At 51.1% G+C, this 21978-nt stretch overlaps 1 protein-coding gene across 2 annotated transcripts in view; it reads left to right on the top strand.

The window, feature by feature from the left end:
• The first annotated feature begins 244 nt into the window (after positions 1 to 244).
• The window catches only part of IQSEC2 (IQ motif and Sec7 domain ArfGEF 2), a 78156-nt gene continuing 56422 nt past the window's right edge, over positions 245 to 21978 (top strand). The window contains exon 1 of one of the 2 annotated variants that reach the window (XM_045878283.3): positions 245 to 1192. In XM_045878283.3, the coding sequence (XP_045734239.1) occupies positions 486 to 1192 (707 nt within the window). In that variant the 5' untranslated portion in view covers positions 245 to 485. The remainder of the gene's footprint in view (positions 1193 to 21978) is intronic. The other variant, XM_045878267.3, reaches the window with a different exon arrangement.

Below are 21978 nucleotides of genomic sequence, written 5' to 3'. Positions count from 1 at the left end.
TTAGGCGAAGACCCTGGGAGCGGTGGCACGGAGAGATCTCCCGCAGCCTGTGATGCGGCCGGCCCCGGCCTGGCGCGGGTGTCTCGGGGCGGGTCCGCCTTCGGGCGCGGGTGGCGGCGGCAGGTGGGGCGCGCGGGGGCGGGCCGGGCGCGCGGGGTGGGGGCAGGGGCGGGGGGCGGGCCGGCGGCCGGGGCGGTCCCGCGCGGCCGCGCTGCGCAGTGACTCCGCAGCGGGCGGAGCGCCGTGGGCCGCGTCCTCCTGAGCCGTGGCGGTGGCGGCGGCAGCGGTAGCCTCAGCTCCTGCTCCCCGTGCCGCCGGCCCCAGAGCTGTCTCCCGGGCCCCCCCGGGCCCCCGGGCCCTCGAGCCCGGTGCGCGCCCTCGCGTCCCGCCGGCCCCCTCCCCCGGCTGGGCCCGGGGGAGGGTGGCGCCGTGAGCGAGCGGGGACCGGGCTCTCCTGCCCCTTCCCCTGCCCCTGGGCCGCCAGGATGGAGGCGGGGTCGGGGCCCCCGGGCGGTCCGGGATCCGAGAGCCCCAACCGGGCGGTGGAGTACCTGCTGGAGCTGAACAACATCATCGAGAGCCAGCAGCAGCTGCTGGAGACCCAGCGGCGGCGCATTGAAGAGCTGGAGGGCCAGCTGGACCAGCTCACCCAGGAGAACCGCGACCTGAGGGAGGAGAGCCAGCTGCACCGCGGGGAGCTGCACCGGGACCCCCACGGCGCGCGGGATAGCCCCGGCCGCGAGAGCCAGTACCAGAACCTGCGCGAGACCCAGTTCCACCACCGCGAGCTGCGGGAGAGCCAGTTCCACCAGGCGGCTCGGGACGTGGGCTACCCGAACCGGGACGGCGCCTACCAGAACCGGGAGGCAGTGTATCGGGACAAGGAGCGGGACGCCGCCTACCCGCTCCAGGACACTACCGGCTACCCAGCCCGCGAGCGCGACGTGGCCCAGTGCCACCTGCACCACGAGAACCCAGCCCTGGGTCGCGAGCGTGGCGGGCGGGAGACGGGGCCAGCTCACCCGGGCCGCGAGAAGGAAGCCGGCTATTCGGCGGCGGTGGGCGTGGGGCCCCGGCCACCGCGGGAGCGGGGCCAGATGAGCCGTGGCGCATCCAGGAGCTCCAGCCCCGGGGCCGGCGGCGGCCACAGCACCAGTACCAGCACCAGCCCGGCCACAACCCTCCAGAGAAAGTAAGGAACGTGTGTTCGTAAACCACCCCCCGCCCCGACTCCGTTCACCCCAGCTCTTCCCCTCTAGTTCCCTCTCCAACTTGTCCGGCTGATAAAGTAAGAAGCCCGTGCCTGATGCCATGTCCTCCTCTCCCGTCCCAGCCTGTCAGGAGGAGCTGGGTCCTCCTCCAGGAGCCGCCACCCCTTCTCTAGCCACCCCAGCCTGGGTTGGCCAGATGAGTGCAGGTGTCTCTTCTTGCTCAAAACCACTGCCAGTGAGGGCCTACAGCAGTCCTCGCCCCTCCACTTCTTCACCCCCTTAGCTGTACCCTTGCCAGGGGATGGCTTTTCGTTTATTTATTTATTTTGGATGTGCTGCTTGGGATTTCTATTATCTGATGGTGTCACCTCAGAGCCCCAAGGGAAAGAAAGCCCCCATCCTCCCCCCACCCCCACTTTGGGTCTCCTCTGCAGGTCCTGAGTGCAGGCCTGATCTTGTCTCTGGCGGCCTCAGCCCCATCCTTTCCCAGAGAGGCAGGTGGGGACCGGAATGGCTGCTGGAGGCTGAGACGTCCCTCTGAGGGGAACTGCAGCACATCCTGGCCAGGGGAGCAAAGATGGAGGCCAGGCCCTTGGTTAGTTCCTCAAAGACCACCCCCTCTCCACCCTGGAGAAAAACACCCCCCAGTTAAAGAGCTACCAGGAAGGGAAGTCTACAGAGCTTCCCTCTAGTTGGATCAGTGCCAGTTTCTGTGCTGGGGTCTGTGTGTTGGCCTATTTGGGACACCTTGGCAGTATCTCTTGGGTTGGTGGGCCATGGGCTGGGTCCACTTCTTCCCTGCAGACACTACCAAGAGCTGGTCGGGATAAATGTCAGGCTAAGAGAGTCAAGGGCATGCAGGCTCACAGGGCTGCCCTGAAGGCTCCCTGCTTTCCCTTTTGCTGTATTGGAAAGAACACTGAACCGGGAGTTAGCAGACCTGGGTTCCCCTTCCAGCTGTGCTGTAGACTGACTTCGTGACCTTGACTGAGTCCCTTCCTCTCTCAGGCCATCAGGTCCCCCCATATCTTGTCTGCCTTGAATGCTCTTTAAGGTCCCCCAGCTTAGATTTGAGGGTTCTGTGACTAATCCAGCCACACTACCGAGCAAGTCTGAAGTCCTCTAGCGAATGGACAGCCTTCCCCTTCCTCTCACTGCTCAGCTGGTCCTACCATGTGCCACAACCAGTGGAGTGTCTCTTGGAGGCTGGGCTGGGGGTGGGGAAGCCTTCTGCCTCAGGAAATCTGCCGGGAGACAGCTCTCTGCAACTCCCCCGTGGTGAGGCAGCAGGCTGGGGTGCTGGGTTGAGATGGCTGGGCCCCAGGAGCTGCAGCTGCAGCTCGACGGCTCAGCTGGGCTCCACTGCAGTGCACCCTCAGCTGAGTTTTGGTGTGGACTGCCCCAGAGTAGTCCGGGGCCGAGGGAGATGGGTTCTCCTGTCCAGGCGTGGTTGCTGGGAGCCCATTCCCCGTAGACTGCCTGCGTGGGTCCCACACTGGAGGAAGGGGCCAGACCCACCAAGCGAGGCTGTTTCAGGAGAGGGCCATGGTGGGGGTGGGAGCAGGAGACTGGATGGGCCTGGTGGCCCTTGAGCCTGGCTACGGACGACTTTTCTAGAGTGGTCACGCCTGCGACAGCCTCATTATGTGTGGCTCCAGGGAGCAGAACCAGGAGCAGGGGGAAATTGGGGGGTTAATCAGGGAGTACTTTGCAACCTGGCTGTCGGGTGATGCAGTGGACTGACTCAAGAGGTGGGGGGTGGGAGCTGCCTGGACGTGTCCGGCAGAGGCCCAGTGGGTGTCGGAAAGAGCTGGAGAAAGCACCGTTCCTGAATCGGGTGTAAAGCCCAGTGAAGTGACCTGGGTCTTCCCCAATTCCAGGATTCCATTACCCTCAGATTCTCCATCCTGCAGACGTGGATCTGAATCTCTTGGCTGGCTGGAAGCCCATTTGCTCTTGATCTCTGTGCTTCTGCCATCCGCACAGGCCTGTCTCTAGGTCTGTCCCTCTTTTGTGCACCCTCCCGGCTGTTCCTTGGATTTCTTTGCCTCACATTTCCTACTGGATTAATAAGAGGGTTTAGATGGTACTGTGACTCTCTCTTAACCATATATTAAATATTTGCACATCCATTATTGCCTCTTCGGGGCCTCACAACAGGCCCTGTGCGGTGAGCAGTAGCAACTCCATTTTAGAGACGGGGAAACTGAGGCTCCAAAACGAAAGGGTTTTGTGCAAGGTTATGCTGCTGGCTCCCAGTGGAGCTGGGACTTGAACCCACGTCCACCTGTCTCCGAGGCCTGTCATTTTTCCACCAGAGCTTCCAACCCACAGGAGTCTCTTGGCTTCAGGACCTGGCCAGGTCACGAGCTGGGAGAGGCCGGGAGAGCCTTAGGTACCTAGAGGACTTGAGCAGGAGGAGCTGACTCTGGGAGGAGTGGGGGCGCCGACGGGGGAGGGAAGAAGGCTGTGTCTCCCTCCCGGCTGGGCATCAAGAGGGGGCCCGTGGATGCAGTAGTCACTCCGCCGCCGCAGCTGCCAAGGAGAGGCCCCTGCCAGGCCCGTCCTGGGTTTGCAAGGAGCGGGTGAGAAGGTTACAGCTGGAAGCCGGGCAGCAGAGGCTGCAGCGCGGGAGGGGGGCGGGGGGGGGGTAGGTAGAGCGGGTACAGGCTATAGGCGTTTCTGGTCCCCAGGCTCCCTCTGGCGGAGGAAGGGGGGAGAGAGGGGGCCGGGGCCCAGCTGCTGCTTGGTGAGGGTCCCGTGTGCCCGGGGACTTAATTTAATCCTCCCTGCGACCCTGTGGGGCTGCCACCACGATCCACATTTTCTAGCCGAAGAAACTGAGGGGGCTCAGAGGAGGGAAGCGACACGCCAGAGGTCACACTCGCCCGAAGACGGACTCTCGGTCCTGTGAACTGTCCATCTACTGCAGCTGATAGCCGCGGTCGTGTCCACCCCCCACCCGTGTCATAGCCCCAGGATTCCCACATCCTCCCGCGCTGTCTCCTCTGGACAGGTTCCCGGATGCCAGTCTGCCTTCTGCTGTGCTCTGGGTGTGGCCTTTTTCGTGCAGCAGAGAGCGAGACGAGGCTCAACCTCCTTCTGGCCACTGGTCTTCTGGATGTGAGGGCTTCGCTTGTTTGTTTGCTTGCTTGTTTGTTTGTTAGTCGCTGCTGGTCTCCACCAACGTTCCTTCGGGTCTTTTATCCTTGGCATCGTCACCCGTCTCCAGATGATTGGAGAAGAGCTCTGCGTTCGTTGTTGGCCCTGGCCTGGCCCCCCTCGCAGCTCTGGCGCCTGGAATGATTTACGGGTGTGCTGGGGGCCACTGCTAAGGCGCTCCACACTGAAGAGAGCTGGATTTCCCACGCTCTTTGCATGGGCCCAGCCCCGGCTCTGCTGTAGGCGGTGGTGGGCTGAAGCTGGTGTGGTGGTAACTCTACATCCTCTGCCCCCGCCCGGCCTGCACACAATGCCCCCCCCCCCCCCCGCCCACCCTGCAAGCTGGCTCACACTGGGGGACAGCAACCAGAGGGCCTGGCCTGGTGTTCCTGACAGCCAGGGCAATGCGTGGTCTACTGCTTGGCTGCTGGGCTGTGTCAGTGTGTGCTTCCTGCGGGGGCGAGGACACCGGGAGGGAGTGTGGTGGGGGCGGGGGGAGTGAGCCCGGGGAGGGGGCCCTGGGGAAGTCTGTCTCCTCTGGGGTCTAGGGTGCTTTTCCCGGGGAGGAGGGTTTCTCCTTCTTCCCAGGAGGGTAAGCCATTTATTTTCCCCCCACTGTGTTAGGAGCATTATACTTGTGTGGGAGGAAATGATAATGTCGAGTTGAATGAGAATTAGAGGAATCTTGCTTCTCTGTCTAGATCTGGGGCAAGAATGGGGTTGTTGTCATCCACAAACATTTCTTGGCTGCATGCACAGAGCAGGAGGGGCCACCAGGCTGAGTAAACACCATGCTCTCTGCGCTTGCAGAGCCCCTTCTTCCTGGCCAGAGATGCAGGGTTCCAGGCTCAGCCCACCATAGCAACAGTGCTCAGCACAAAACGAGCAGCAAGGGTGGTGGGGTGTGGAGGTTCTGGGAGGAAGGAAGGATCAGGGCAGGGTAGGCCACTGGCCGAGGACCCGGCTGGAGGGCTTTGAAGAGAGTGGGTGTCAGATGGGGGCCTAGGCAGGAGGAAGACTGGACCCAGGCTTGCCCTCTGTTACTCTTTCATCTCACAACCCGCCCCCCCGCCCCCCGCCTTGCCTACTGGGGCCTCTGAATTTGCTGAGAGCATAGTAAAGGCCCGGAGCATAGAGAAGAGGCCACACACGTGCTGAGTGAGTCTCAGCCTTCTGTGTTCCAGGCACCACCCTCTGTGGCTTTATGTAATAATAGCTAGCACTTTTTTTTTTTTTTTACTGCATTTACTGTGTGCCAAGCACTATTTGTTCTAAGTGCTTTCCATGCATTAATTCATTCAGTCTTCATGTGAATCCTTTGATGTGGATATTGTTATTAAATCCATTTCACAGATGAGGAAACTGAGGCCCAGAAAGGTTGGTTAACTTACCCAAGGTCACTCACTGAATAAGCAGCAGGACTGAGAAAGAGCTCGAAGGAGCCCAGGTGGCCAGGCTCCAGAGTCCATCTGCAGCATTCTCACCCACCATGCAGTCCGGCTGCTTATCTCACTTGCAGAGTCCCTGCCAGGTGGGGGTTAGTATTATCCTCATTGTTCTGACAGGGAAACGAGGATCAGAGAGGTGCAGTGACCTGCCTGAGGTTACACAACCGCATGGGGCCCAGAAGTGTCTGGTTCAAGTCTGTGCACACCATTGCCTCCCGCAGGCAAGGTGGAAAGACGTTAAAGACACTCCAGGCTCGGCTCCGGCCTCCCCCATCCCCCCGAGCAGAGCTGCTGAGACCACTGCTGGAGTCAGGGTCCGTCAGGGCCGCCTGGATTTTTGCCACAGTCTTCTCTCACAGATGCCGCCCCTGCTCTTGCTCTGACAAGCCTCTGGTGACACGCAGCCAGGCCAAGCTTTCTGCAGGGCTCCCGGGGTTTCGCTCTGCCTTCGGCCTGTGGGAGAATGTTCCCACTCCTCCACCCGCCACGCGGGGCCCTCTTAGGAGCGGGATCCAACTCGCCGCTCTCCTCTCATCTTCCTCCAGGCCCCTTCCCACAGACCATGCTCCAGCCAGAAGGACTGGTGTACCCCCCGCGTTAGCCCACTCAGCCTGCTGATGGTCTCACGGGCTTTACTCATGCTGCCTCCTTCTCCTGGGCTGCAGCTCCATCCACTTCCCAAGGCTGAGCTGCACTGTCCCCTCTCGCATGTTGGTTTGCTGGTTTATCTCCGACCCGTGAAATGAGCACTTCGCCCCTTTTGATACCTTTCTGGTTCTTTGTTTGCATCTCATGTCCTCCCTACTGGATCGAGGGTCCCTTCAGATTGAGATTTAACTGACATGTATCGAGAGCATGTTTGTGCAGGTGCTCTGGGCATGAGTGCGAGAGCAAGCAACTTGGAAACACACAGCACAGCACAGCGCATAGTAGCTGCCCAGTAAATGTCGAATAGACAAATGAATGTCAGCTTAAGCCTCAGTGCACTAATGGCCAGAGGGGCCCACATCTTTCCCCATTCCGGGGCTCCTGCGGCACGAGATGGCTCCACTGCGGGTTCCTCCTGGCTCCTCTGTGGCCTTGTCCTCATGCTCCCAGGAGTGGTTTGGCCTCCGCTCTGTGCGTTTCACACTCACCCATTTTGCCAGCTGCTAGGATGTCAGGGTAGCAGAGTCAGATGAACCTTCGGGGACATCGAGGCCAATCTGCTCATCGTTACCTCTCCCTCCCATGCCGTGGCCATGTCATACCATGGTCTTGACCCTCAGTGCAAGGTGTTCTGCTCTGAAAGGAGCCAAGAGACACGCATAGGACCTGCGTGCAGTCTACCTAGTCTAGTGGAAAGTGCCTTCTTTTCCATTGAGTCTTTATTGGGCTCAGACCCTGGGCCGGGCGTGGGGTCTTAGAGTCAAAATGAGATGCAGCCCCTTTGGCTCTTTCCCTGCTGCGTTCTCTGGCAGAAATGATAAACCCTGGTCATGGGGAAGAATGATGAGTAAATGGCTTGTTTCCACTTTTGATGTAACTCACTTAGGACCAGGTAATTTGCTAGTTACTCCGACTTTCTCCTAGAAGGAGATGCTCTCCAAGCATCCACGTTGAAAGCATTTACGTGGGAAGCCTGTTCTCAAGCACTTAAGAGCCAAATCTCTCTAGGGGCCTTAGTAGTCAGGGAAAGTACAGGGCCGTGGAAGGAGGACTTTTCTGCGACTCTGGGCAAGTCATTTAACTTTGAGAGCCTCGGTTTTCTCAAGTAGCAGATGAGGATAAAACTATGTTTTCTGATAGATAAGATTCATGTTGTGCCTCTCCCCCGCCCCCCAACCCCGCCGCCAAATATATCAGAAAATTCCCTGTCTGCCTAACATACCCATCAAGGTTCTGATCAGGATGGAAACCTGAGAGACAAGGATGGAAAATAATCTGTGGGGCTGCCCTGCCCCCTAGAGGTGTAATGTAGCAAACAAAACAATTCCACCAAGATCCTCGCCTCACATCTTCAAAACAAAGGTAACAAGCCAGAGCTCTGCGGGCTCATCAGGATGATTCCTCTAACATTTTGGAAGGAAATTTATCATAATTAGCACCTGATATGTATCATTTCCCTAATATCAGTGCATTTCTTTGTAGCTATGTGATTTTTATACCCTTTTAAAGGGAGAATATGACCGCATGTCTGGGCCCTGTGATTTCCTACTGGATTCCAGGATGCTGCACTCACCTGAATAAAGCCAATATTTTCCTCTCTATAGCCACTTTAGAATCATTGTCATCATATCCGTGATGAAAACTACCTAAATTGTATTCCTTCCCCCAAATTCCCTTATAAACACTGGGAGGGAGGCAGTTGTCCATCTGATAGGCTGGCCAATTCCTAAATGGTTATAAATCTTCTCATGATCGTCGTGCAAATTAAATAAGATGACATAGGTGAAGTGTTTAGCACACAGTGTCTGCTTACTTAGCGATAGGCATTATTTTTATTAATAACTTTGCCAAACTCTGTGCTGCAGAAGAGCCAGAGGGAGAGGCCATGTGGGAGCTCACCGCGTTTCTGAAAGAGAGGTCAGTCCAGTGAGTATCGCGGGCCTCGTACGCGCCATGCCTTGTCCTACTGCAGGCAGGAAGTTCCGTGGTTACTATTATACAGCTCCCGGCTTCACGGCATTCTCAGTTGGGTAGCGAAGATGAAGGTACTGGGGTTTCCTGTGTGCTGGGCCAGAGGGGAGCACAGGGGGCTGTGGGTGCCCAAAGGAGGGACATCTACCTAGACCGTCGGGGAGAGCTTCCTGGAGGAGGTGATGCCTGAGCTGAGACTTGGGGGATGAGTAGGAGTGAGTTAGATGAAGAAGGATGGTATGTGGGTTGGTGGAAATGGAGAGCAAAGGGGAGGCTAAGGCAGAGGGACTGCATGAGTGAATGTGCAGAGACATGGAACCAGCAGGGTGTGTGTGTGTGGCGGGGGGAGCACTTTTATGAGGTCAGTACAAACTAAAGCACAAACAGCGAGGCGGGAAGGGTCTGGAGGAGGGTCTGAAGAGTCAGCCAGCCCAGATCAGGAGGACACTTGAATAGCAGGATAAGGAGCTTTATTCCGTTGGGAATTGGGAGCCAAGATAGGGTTTTATCCCAGCATAAAAGCCAAGAAACTTGGAGCTAGAAGGACCCTTAAAAATCATCCTGCTCAAGCTGTTCATTTCACAGATGAGAAGGCTGAGGCCCAGAGAGAAAGGACTTGTCCGAGGCCGCTTGATGTGTGAGCAGAAGAGTCACGTCAGTGTTAATGCCAGTGGTCAAAGGACCGTTCCTTAAGTGTGCAGTTTTATGCCTTGAGATCCTGGGAAGGTTGCAAGGCTCCTTGTCTTTGTGTCCTACAGATGAGAAAACCGGGGCTCAAGGAGGTTTGGTAACTTGCTGGGCAGGAAGCCATGAAGAGGAGGCATCACCCAAAGAAAGGGTCTCTTGCTTCCATGGCAGACAGACCCTCCGCTTTGTCTGGCTCAGCCCCTCAGAAACCTGATCTTCTAGATTCACAGTGAGGGAGGGGGCACAGATTTTTCCCTTTCTCCACCCAGGCCCACCTTTTTTCCTGCCGCTCTCCTCTGCCTTCGGGGTCCTCATTTAATGTAACAGGCAGCTCAGAAGCAGTTTTCCGCCTGAGAGCCAGGCCTGTCATCCATCCCTCTTTTTTCTGTCTTCATGGAAGAGGGCGGGCTTGCGTCTGTCATCACTTCTGTGCCCATTGCCTTGGGCAGAGCATCTCCAGCCCGGATGCCTTGGTTTTGAGGCCCCACCGTATGATACACAAAGAATGAGCTTTGGAGACAGACAGACCTAAGTTTGTCTCTGCTTTGTTTTGTTTTGAATGCAGTGGACACACAGTGTTACATTCGTTTTCAGGTGTAGGACACGGTGACTCCACAAGTTTATACGCTATGCTATGCTCACCACAAGTGTGGCTACCAGCAGACAGACCTGAGTTTGAATCTCGGCTGCGCCCCAGCCCACTGGAGGACCTCAGCTATGTCATCAGGATTAACTGAGATCATTTGAATGGCGTTCCCTGATACTTGTAGGTGCTTAATAGTCATTTCCAGGGGGAAGAAAACCTGTGAAATAATGCAAGATTGTGCCAAAGCACATGCTCTTATACTTTAATTTCTTTTTTTTTTTTGTATTTTTAAAAAGATTTTATTTATTCATTTGAGAGAGAGAGAGAGAACAAGTTGGTGGGGGGAGGGAGAGGGAGAGGGAGAAGCAGACTCCCCGCTGAGCAGGGAACCCCATGTGGGGCTCAATCCCAGGACCCCAGGATCATGACTGGAGCTGAAGGCAGATGCTTAATCAACTGAGCCACCCAGGTATCCCTCTTATACCTCATTTTTATAATCATGGTGTTACCTGAGATTCTTTAGTTTTTATAGGAGATAACTCATCCAAAAATCTGGATAACACATCATTAAAGTAGGACAAATTAAGTTTAAAAAACAAAACTTTCTTTCTCCTTCATGAAATCTCCCATGGACAGTGAATTGCAAAATTCCGTGCCTGGCAAAGATTTGCATCCCCTGAGAATGGGTGTATTTCCTCCTTCCTAATATGAGGCTATCATGGCTCATTGTATCTCGTTCTTCTTCCCCGGCTACCAGCCAATTTGAAATACAGTTTGAGCATCTTTGTTGATCTCTTTTTCTGAGCTCCTATTTTCTAGTTCATTTTTTTATTCTTTCTTTATCTGTGTTATTGGAGTAAGCCACCTCAAATCCTTTGTGACTCAGGCAGGTATAAATAACTAACGGGTGTAAATAGTCAAATGAATGGAAGGCTGGGGAGGCCGGACGGGTGATGGTGGGGCTGGAAGGGGACCGGAGAGCAGTGCTGGCTGGGGCAGCTGAGAAGGCATCCTCACGGACTACTGAGGTTCCAGAAGGAATTGAGGTGTTAGTTGGGGGGGGGCATCAGCCCTTCACTTGCCTGTCTCATTCCTGCTCTAAAAAGAAGCCGGCATTGGAGAACAGGACCTCACATCACGTGGAATCATCACCCTCCCTCTTTTGTCCGTCCCATGCAGGAGACTGAGGTCCAAAGAAAGAGGAGGGACTTGTCTTTTAAAATTAAATTAAAGCAGTACATATACATATTTTAAAAAGGCAAACAATGGGGTGCCAGACTGGCTCAGGCAGTAGAGCATATGACTCCTGATCTTGGGGGTTGTTGGGTTTGAGCCTCACGTTGGGCGGAGAGATTACTTAAAAATAAAATCTTAAAAAAAAAAAAAAAGGCAATGAGTACACAAAGACCTGTGTAGTAAAAAGCTGATGTCTCCCTGTCTCCCCCCTTTCTGGCCCCCAGAGGTGACTGCTTTTACCATTTAGGTTTTCTGGTGGCGATTTCATCTCTCTAAATAACATGCTTCAATGGTTATTTCTTCATTTATCAACTTTATCTTTTTTAAACATTTTATTTATTTATTAGAGAGAGCACGCGAGAAAGAGAGGGAGATCACAAGCGGGGGGAGGGTCAGAGGGAGAAGCAGACTCCCTGCTGAGTAGGAAGCCTGGATGCAGTACTCCATCCCAGGACCCCGGGATCATGACCTGAGCCAAAGGCAGACGCTTAACCAACTGAGCCACCCAGGCACCCTTCATTTATCAACTTTAAACATTATCTACTGACTTCTTTCTACTAGGACAAATGAGGATTTAGCTTATTTACAACACCTGACTCTTTCTCTCCCTCTCAGGTTGTGATAGTTACATTACCACTTTGGTTCCTCTGTTAGTTACCTTTGTAACTTTATTAAGTGGTGTTTTAAACTGCGATTTCCTATTCCATCCATTTTCCACAGTATCTCTTCACCGCTCGGTCTGTAAGACCTAGTTATTAGGGTCTCATCCTTCCCTCCATCTCTCCTCCACCCTTGCACCTCCCACATTCTGTGCTCCGTACTTTTGCATTCCGCAAGGTTGATTGCATTTGCATCCTATAATCATTAGGTCTTCGGTGCTTTATCAAGACAAATTGTTTTAAAAGTTGACCACCAATACGCCGTGTTTATGTGCTTATGACTATAATTGCACCTCGGCTTCCATGGTCCACTGTCGCAACCTCTGTACTCCCAGGAAGGTTTCCTAGCGTCAAGAGCAAATGAGTTTTCCTTTCTTATGCTCTGCGACATGGTTCAAAATCATACCACTGTTTACTTGGTTTTATATTTGGGACCAGGACTTTCTTTCTACCTTGTTTGCTCGCTTGCTCACTTGTGTTGTTACTGTTGTGTGGAGTTCCTTGAAACTGCAGGAGAATCATAGCATATCTTCTGGGGACAGTTGGCTTGGCAATTTCTAGAAGAAGGTTTTTGTTTTGTTTTTTTTTTTAAACATCACACTAAAATATATATAATATGCCTACAGAAAAGTGCTCATGTCACTAATGAATAGCTTGGTCAATTTTTACAAGCCAAACACACCTATGTAACCAGCTCTGTAACCACCTATGTAACCTATGTAATCAGTTCAAGGTCTGTTTTCCATTCACCTGACCTGGTACTCAGTGAGTCCATTCAATCGGATGCCTTTTGTCTTTTCTTACATAATTTCTTTGGTAGTTTCCTCCCCTTCGTTTTCTCTGTTTCCTCTTTCTGGAATGTCCGCTAGTTAGATGTGGAACTACCCGGATTGATCCTCGAGGCTGCCTGTCTTTTCTCTCATACTTTGTATTTTATAGTTTCTGACTGAGTTAGGAGAAAGTCTGATTGAGATGTCTGTATATCCAGGCTGGCTTGTCCACTTGCTGGCTTTATTTTAGGTGAGTCTCCAGGGGGCTGGCTGTTATAATGGGTGCCCCCTAAATTCCCGAATGAAAAGCACTTCATTCTGGGTACACCAGCATGCCCCTGGGTACCCTAATTCATCCCAGATTGTTTAATTCCCTTAGCCAGGAGCTCTCTGATATTTTGCCATACCAGGCAGCTTGGATTCTGGATTTGGGGGTTAGAGGAGCAGGGGAGAATTTCATGTACTTACCTTCAGCATATCCCCCCTGCCCCCCGTTTTCAGATCCTGATCATTTCTGCCCTTCCTCGTACCTACCATCTCTGAGTCTGGAGTCTCTCTGGGCCCATGCTGGCCCGATTGGCTCCCACCCTGGCTGCAACCCCCTGAGTGGCGTCCCTGGCTCTCCTTCAACTATGAACACTCTTCTTTTTGTTGTTGTTGTTGTTTTGGCTTCCAGAAATTTGTTGAAGTCTCTCATCCATTGATACTGCTCTCTTCCATCCCCTTCACTGTTATGACTTCATACCTTATTTTATTTTTTACATTCATTTTAGTGGGCTCCTGGGAGCGCAGCCCAGCCTCCTTTGCTTAGGCAGTGGGAGCAGGTAGGCCAGAGATGGGCCCCTAGCATGCAGGAGGGGGCTTTGAGGCTGAGCTGAGGCTTCTGCAACAGGGAGCTGCTCTAAGCTGCTCCCCCTCCCACCCACTCTCCTCCCCATCATGGCTGAACCTCCATCCCTCTGCCTCTAGCAGAGGGAGGCAGGAAGGGAGGGCTGGAGAGAACCAGTTCCATTATCCTTTTCTCTCTCTCTCCCCCTTCTTCTATTTTTTTTTTTTTTTTTGGCATAATGCTGAGCTGATCTGGGCTGCAATACCTGTGCCTAACCCCACCTTCCCTTTTTGGTGCTCCCCCTCTGACCTTGAATGATTGTTTCTTCCAGAAGCTCATCCCCCCCCAATGCTCACTGGCAGGGGGCGGGGGGAGGGGGCGGGCTTGGGCGGCTTGGGCTGCATTGTGTGTAGGGGAGATTGGAGCCAGGTAAGGGAGAGAGGCCAAGCTCACAGGCTGGTATGGGAGATGAAGTGCCACTTGGCTCTGACATGACAGAAGGAAACCACAGCTGTAGCAGTTAAAAGCATTGGTTTTAAAGTCAGACCAACCCAGACTTGAATCTCAGCTCTACTGCTCATTAGCTGTGTAACTCTAGGCAAATCACATCGCTGCCCTGAGCCTGAGTATTCACATCTATACAATGGCAAGAAGAATAACCATCTCGCCCAGCTGTCAAGAACCTAACACAAGCCCCGAACCGTCGTAGGTGCTTAATAAATAGTTCCTTTATTCTTTTTGGATTACTAGAAGGCAAAATATGCTAAAGACCAAATAAAGCCTGCTTGACAGGAAGGAGCATGAGGTTTGGGGAAGCAGCATTTGACCTGATCAGTCCTAGGGCTGAGCCCCCCAAGTGCTCCCCAGAAATTATAGGACAATACATTGTTGCCTGGTATTCAAGGCTCTTTGTCATAGTCTCTGCCTGTCTTCTTTTTAAAATAAAAATGTGAAGTGGCACTTGCCTCGTTATTTCCCAAGGAAGAAATTTAAAAAGTGATTGCCAAATATTTCCTCTGAAGTATGCAGCCATCTTCATCATCATCCTCAGCATCCTTGGCCTCCCAGAACTTGTTCAATGAGTAGTGGTGATCAAGGACCGTGGGAAGAGTAATCACCAGCAAAAGGATAACTGGCCCTCAAAATTGCCATGGCCTTCATTTTGCATCCCTGCCACCATCTCAGCCTTCAACGTCAGGTGGATCCATTGCTGAAAGTGGTTTCATTATCCAACAAGCTTTCTGATTTTTCCAGTGATTCATCTGGTTGTTCTCTCTTATTAACCTTTATGAGATTTTCTTGCATGTCACCATTCTGTCATCCTCCTGACCTCTCTACCTGCCTCTGTGTCATTTCTAGGTCTGATTCTGGGCTCAGATGGGTCCCCTAGGCAGGAGTCTTCTTCTCCAGCTGAATTATCTTTCAAAAGGTTTTTACAGTCACTTTTCACATTGTCATGATTTAGGTGACTCTTGAACTTGAAAGGTATCTTTGCCTCTCCCCGAGGGCTTTTCCATTCCCTGGCCATCATCACATGTAAGTCTTTACACCATTTGTGGTCTAGGAAAGCTCTTGTGTGCCCCTTTTGGCCAGGCCATGGCTCCACTCATCTCTCTAGCTACGGTCTTCCCTTTCTGACCAGTACTCAAGTTGGATTGAACTGTCTAGGGTTCCCTAAGCATAGTGGACTTCTTTGTGACCCCATGCCTATATTCTGGCTATTTTATTAGCCAAGAATGCCTTTTTACCCCTAAGTAGCAGATTATCTACTTAACTGTAGGAGAACATCTTCTCTGTTCACCTTGTTCTAGGTACTTGGACACAGTGAACAAAACAGATAAAATCTCTGCCCTGCAGAGCTGATATTCTAGTGTGTGTATGTCAGGGGTCAGGGGCAGAAAAGAAACAAGAAGATACAGAATATGTCCTATAGTTGTCAGGGCTATGGCAAAGAATAAAGCTGGGCAGGGGGATGGGGAGTACAGAAGGCCCCATCAACTCCACCATAACCAATATTTGCACAACGATTATTAAGCAGCCTTTCCTCATTTAAGCATTTTCCAATGTTATTACATATTCTTTACAACCACAATCCTTCCAACAACTCTATTGGATTAATATTATTGTTATCTCCATTATACTGAGGAGCAAACTGAGCCTTACAGATGTAAATCACATAGTTACGAGGGGCAGAGCTGTGATTGAGGCCTAGGCCTGTCTGACCCAAAGCCTGTGCTCATAACCACTAGGCCATTGTGTCCCCAGCAAGCCTCACCACAACCCTCTAAAGTTGGAATTACTATACCTATTTTATAGTTGGGGAAACTGAGGTTCAGAGAAAGGAATGGACTCATTCATGGTCGCACAGCAAATAAGTGGATTTGAACGCAGATCTGTCCACCTCTCAGTGTTAGGCCTTTTTATAAACCCTGAGGCCTAAGGACCTATGGACTTGCCTACCTCTACTTCTGCAGGGCCCAGGCAAGGTACCAGCTGAGGCCCTTGGCCCTCCCCCCTTCTCTTCCCACCTGTGGTTCATATAGAACCTTGAGATGTATGTGGACACTCCAGGCCACATCAAAGCCCTGCCTCCCTCCAACTTTCCCTTGGCCACCTGTTGGGCCTAGCAGATGGACCTGGATAAGACCACACAATTCTTGCAAATAAGCTCAAGAGATACAGGCAGGGAATTCTGGGGTTCTGGGTACCTGGAGTGCAGTCTAGAAGACAGAGGACCAAAGATCCTGATGGTCATATTCCCTTGGCCCCACAGACCCTTTACCTCATGGAGAGGGGCATCTGAAGTTTGGGGCCCAGTGTAGGGGCCTCTGTTTCCCAGTATGGCCTATGGTGTTGCGATTTGTAAGAAGCTAGACTCCAAGATCCTCCTCCTTTGGCTTCCTGAGCTAGGTCCTGCTTTTGCAGTGAGAGGGGTTGGTGTTCTGTGGGCCTGAGTCTTCAAGGCCTCTGGACGGTGGAGAACAGAGCCTTCCCAGCAAGCACTGTTGGGCCTGCACACAGACTCTTAGGTACCCCTCACAGTGTTTTCTCCATAGCATTCTCAGGACATTTACCTTCGTTTCTTAGGAGCCTTTTTTAAAATTAGACATTTAATGCATTCTTGCATTAGAAAATGTCGAAGAACTCGGAAAAGTAGAGGAGAAAAACATTACCCTTAATTACAGCACACAAAGGCGGCCACTGTGAGCATTTGGTGTATTTCCCTTGTTCTTTTTATTCTTTTCATATAGCTGAAATGATACAGCACATACAAGTTTTTCTTGCTTCCTTTCACTTGAGCGTTTCCCCCATGTAATTGCATATTCTTCACGAGCATTATTTTTAACAGCAACTGATATACCATAATGTACTTAACCATCCTCTGAATGTAGGGCATAGAAGCTGGGCCCGTTTTTCCACGGCTTTAGATCATGCTGCAGTGGGCAAGTGAGCGCATATAGCTTTTAGGGAACTTGCGGCTTTTAGGGAACTGGCTTTGGAGAGAAACAATCGTCTTCAGCTTATTTCCCTTTCTGGATGGTCTGATTCATTCTGGTAGTCATTCATTTATTCATTCATTCTATCACTGCATAGTGGCTCTGTACCTCTGTGGGCCAGAACCCGAGATCCGGGGGGGGGGGGGGGGCGCAGGCGTGACTAAGTCACAGCCCCAGACTGCCAGGGGCTCCCAATCTATACGGAGAGTCGGGCATGGAAATGGACACTTTAAGAACAGTTTGATCGGGGCTGTGATGGAAGCAAGAAAGGGACACTGCGGGAGAACAGAGGAGGGCCTCCTCATCCAGCCTAGAGACATTAAGATAAGCTTTCTGGAGGAGGTCTTGCCTAAATGAGTCACGGAATATGAATAGGAGTTGGCTGCAGTAAGAAGAGGAACTTCCTGTTAAACATAATGAGTTGAATAAACTTATTTATCTCTGCTGCTTCCCCAAATCCAACTGAAATATGAGTAAAGAAATAAAAAAGGTAGAAACACACAGGGTCCGGGATGCTGACCAAAAGTAAATCATTACGCCCAGAGAGCCCCAGAAATGCTTAGGATTCAGAGGTGCTAGGAACCACAGAAGGCTGGGTGAGGTGTGGAATTGAAAACAGGGAGAATATTGAAAGTCTGTGAACAGACCCTCTCGTCCCCGCCCTGGCCCCATCTAGTGAGGAACCTCCACCACCAAGCCCCATCTCTGCAGATGGGGGTTGATCCTTTGGAGAAATTGAAGTTAAGAAGCCCTGGGCTTGGGGATACCAGGCACAATGAAGGGTGGGATGAAACAGGGTTATAAGCAAAGGGATCTCCATCCTAAAACAGTGGGACCCCAACCTCCTGCCACTCTCCTACTGCCAGGACACCAAAGTCAGGAGCATACAAGAGAACAAAGTAGTCTTCTCTGAGGAAAGTGAGAGGCTCTAGAAAAAGGCCTCAAAATGATGACATGTGGGAGTCTTTCAACAAAAGAACAGGCTTCAGCCCAGCAACTGTAGTGAAGCCGACTACTTGGCAAGTTCCGTCTATACACAGAGCTTCCCATCTGCTTGTTAGTGTCATGGGAACCAATCGCCAAGGATCACCAGCCAAGGACCCTTAAGATAGGTATATTTGATTTTATGTACATTAAACTCAGTACAACTGACACTTAACACACGCACACACACACACACAGACACCCCACCGGTAAGCCTTAGGTATTAGGTAGCTAGAGATGATCAGATAGTACAAGGGTATTTGAACCTATAAGAGTGACCAAAAAAGCAAGCAACAAACAGAAAACAAAGGAACTTGGAAGGAACAGAGGTCAGGAAGGAGGAGAAGAAACCTGGGAAATTAAAGATAGTGAGAGTCAAAGATTTCAGCAAGAAGGATTAGAAAATAAAAGGAGACAAAATATCCTAGGAAGCAGAATAACAAGACGAAGAAATAGACAACAGAAGAGAAAAGATGAGAAAATTGGAGGATCAGTTGAGGAACTCCAACATCCAACAACAGGAGTTCCAGAAATAGAGAGTGGAGGAAACAGCAGGAAGGAAGTGATCAAAGCCAAAATACAAGAACATGTTCCAGAACTGAAGGAATGAAAATCACACTGAGTAACTAGCAAAATAAATGATAAAAAGACCCACACCAAGGTATCCCTGTGGAATTCCAGAATACCAGGGATAACAAGAAGATCCTGAAAGGTTCCAGGAAAAAAAAACCAACATTTCATGAACAAAGGATCAAGAAAGTGAATGGCATTGGATTTCTCAACAGCAACACTGCAAGCTAGGAAACAGTGGAGCAGTGTTCTCAAAATTCTGAGTGAACATAATTTCCAACCTCTAGAAGTCTATACTCAGTTGAATTATCAGTCAAGGTGGAGGGTGTAAGGAAGACATTTTCAGAGAGATGAGGTCTAAAGATTTTGTGTCCCAGGCCTCTTTTCTCAGGGGGAGCGCTAGAGAATGTGCTCCAGCAATATGTGGACATAAAGTCGGAAAAAAGGCCAAGGGATCTAGAAAACAGGAAATCCAACGCAGAAGAGAGGTGGAAGGAATCCCAGAGTGACGGGGCGGGGACAAGATCCTCTGTGCACCCTTATGCAGGTCTAGAGAGCGCCCAGCCTGAATTGCAGTCAGGACAATGTCTCGAAGGGAAAAAGAAAATCTGATGGATTATCTGAGGTGTCAAAAACACATTGAGAGGAGAAATGCACTCCTGACAGAGTTTGGGGAGAACCGATCATAGATATGAAGAAAACTAAGCAAGCAAAGTCATCATCACCATCAACACCATCAACACCAGGGAAAAGGAAAAGTTGTATGGGAAGGGAAATGTAGTTACAGCATATGCTATGGCGAGCAGGAGCAGGGGAGGGGAGGGAAGGGGAACGGAGGGGCAGAGGAACCTGATGAGGGACTCCACCCCAGGACCCTGAGATCATGACCTGAGCCAAAGGCAGGCACTTTTAAGGAACTGAGCCAACCAGGTGCCCTGCATGGGTTCTTTAGAAATGAGGAGGCAAATACCTGAACAAGCAGTTTAAAGAGTTGAAGAGGGTTTGTCTCTCAGAGTGGGGGTTGGGTGTAGGAAGGGGGTAGAGTGGGGAATTTAAGTTTTCTGTTATAATTCTCGAAGTCCCTGTAACTTGAAAATCCACATACATGTATTGCTTTGGCAAAAAAAAAAAAAATTGTAAAAGGACACACAAGAAAATAAATTTCACAAGAGATTAGCAATATAATATGAACATATACTTTAGAAATCTGAAAGTGAACTCAAAAAAAATAATGTTGAAAAGGAGTTTCATTCTGTTGAGATCCTTTTACAATTTGACTTTTATTTATTTTTTTAAAGATTTTATTTATTCATCTGACAGAGAGAGACACAGCGAGAGAGGGAACACAAGCAGGGGGAGTGGGAGAGGGAACACAAGCAGGGAGAGTGGGAGAGGGAGAAGCAGGCTTCCGGCAGAGCAGGGAGCCCAATTCGGGGCTCGATCCCAGGACCCTGGGATCATGACCTGAGCCGAAGGCTGATGCTTAACAACTGAGCCACCCAGGTGCCGCTACAATTTGACTTTTAAAACTATTTCACATATCACTTTAATACAATTAAAAGACCTAAAGAGGGGCAGGGGTTGTCCAGGTAGCAAATGCCTGATGTGCTAGAAAAGTCGATGGGAGGGCAGAGTGAGATGGAGAGCTTTGGAGAGTTTGGGCTGGACAGGCAGGAAGTCAATTGGGCGGGGGGTGTTACTGAATACTTGAAGCAGGAGAACCACGTCAGCTGATTTGCCTTTTAGAGATGTTCCTTTAGCAGTGAGAAGGGGGTTCCCCATTGAAGAGACTTGCAGTTAGACAAGGTGATGCCTAGGAGAGAGGGTGCCTGACTGCCCCACGGCTGGTTCTCAGCTTTTTGAGAGACCTGTGAGATCCCTGGGCCAGGGTACCAACCTCTTTCTCCTCAGGGCACTGCTGGAAGGAGCCCTGTTCACAGTTGTCTTCAAGCCTCCTTTTTTTTTTTTTTTTTAAGATTTTATTTATTTATTTGAGAGAGAGCATGAGCAGGGGGAGGAGCAGACTCTTTGATGAGCAGGGAGCCCGATGCGGGGCTGGATCCCAGGACTCCGGGATCCTGACCTGAGCTGAAGGCAGATGCTTAACCAATTATGCCACCCAGGCGCCCCTCCTTCAAGCCTCCTTTAAAAAAAAAAAAATCTACATCCATGGTAGATTTCTCCTCTCTGTTGGACACCTGAATTTTTAGACATGTTACTCAACTCAAATCCTGACTCGAGGACCTGTCTCTTTCGGGTAACTTTGCATGTGTCATTTCTGATGTATTTTATGTTTATTAGTTTAGCTCTCAGAGGGTGGTCTTGTTTATCTAATTCCAGGTTCTTGGGGTGAGACACCTTATTGTTTCCCCAGATACTGTTTACAGGTGGCTCAGAGGACCAAACCCAGAGGCAGGGAACCAGTCAGGAGGCGAGGGTAGAAACCCCAACATGGCAACTCAAGAGCTTACCTTCTTTTCCATTATTCTGCCCTGTTATCCCCCTAAGTCCCCGAAAGGTTCAGGAACTTTCAATATTTTGCCATTTATTGTCCCATCTGCCAGATTGCTTCTTGTACCTGGAAGCAGCAGGGTCAAAATCTTTGGTCAGAAGAGCATGAGACTCTTGATCTCGGGGTCATGAGTTTGAGCCCCACATTGGGGGTAGAGATGACTTAAAATCCTAGGTCAGATTACATAGCCAAGTTTTTGGTTCAGAAAATGTGGTCACTGTACTCGCAGGCTTCAATAAGTTACTGTTTATTGAGAACCACTCCTGAGGTTAGGAATTGGCCCCGCTAAACCTTTTGAGAACCCCGGCGTCCTAAGTGGCCTTTCATTAGGAGAAGGCTGTGGGAGTAGCAGGAGAGATGGATCTCTTCTCCTGATATGGACTGATAAAGGGAGGCCTGGTACCTTGGGTCTTTGGGTCTCTATGTAGGCAGCTGAACCCAGTTGATACAAAAGAGAAACTGGCATTCTGAAGAAACGAAATATTTTAGGGCTTGATGATTGCCTGGAACTCAACTCGCATAGCCCCATTGTTTATAGATGAGGAACCAAAGTCCAGACAGCAGTGACTTATCCAAGTCTGTGCTGCCTCCCAAAGAATGGTGGCTCAGCTCCATGGAGTAAGAGGTAGACTGATCATTAGGCAGGGCATTAGCCCCAAAGAGGTAAAGCGCAGCAATAGTGATGATTGTTATCTACACATAATAATATACTAAGTGCATAAGGGGCTGTAAACCTCTGAGGTGGGATGCACCCCTACATTGAGGGTCACACGATGCCATACACTCTCAAACTAGTAAGAATCAGTCCACAGTGAGGAGAACTGGTTAATTCATTCTGCATCATGGCTCGGAGCTCTTTTGCTCCCTTAGCTGCCGTCTTGAGGACCGTAACACATCATATAGAAATGCTTTTGGAGGGGCGCCTGGGTGGCTCAGTCGGTTAAGCGTCTGCCTTCAGCTCAGGTCAGGATCTCAGGGTCCTGGGATGGAGCCCCGAGCCCCGCTCCCTCACCCAAGCCCTGCGTTGGGCTCCCAGCTCAGCAGGGAGTCTGCTTCTCCCTCTCCCTCTTCCCTCCCCCCACCCACTCGTGCTCTCCCTCTCTCAAATAAATATATAAAATCTTAAAAAAAGAGAGAAATGCTTTTGGAACAGAGGTGCATATGTGATAACCTCTCAGAACAAAGAACCCTAGAGAGGAAGAGTCGGT

The sequence above is a fragment of the Mirounga angustirostris genome, unplaced genomic scaffold (assembly GCF_029215605.1).
Source record: "Mirounga angustirostris isolate CCGP_5_RB_7025 unplaced genomic scaffold, mMirAng1.0.hap1 SCAF_11, whole genome shotgun sequence".
Classification (NCBI taxonomy): domain Eukaryota; kingdom Metazoa; phylum Chordata; class Mammalia; order Carnivora; family Phocidae; genus Mirounga; species Mirounga angustirostris.
The sequence above is the reverse complement of the archived record's forward strand: the minus strand, read 5'-3'. Positions and strand labels throughout refer to the sequence as shown.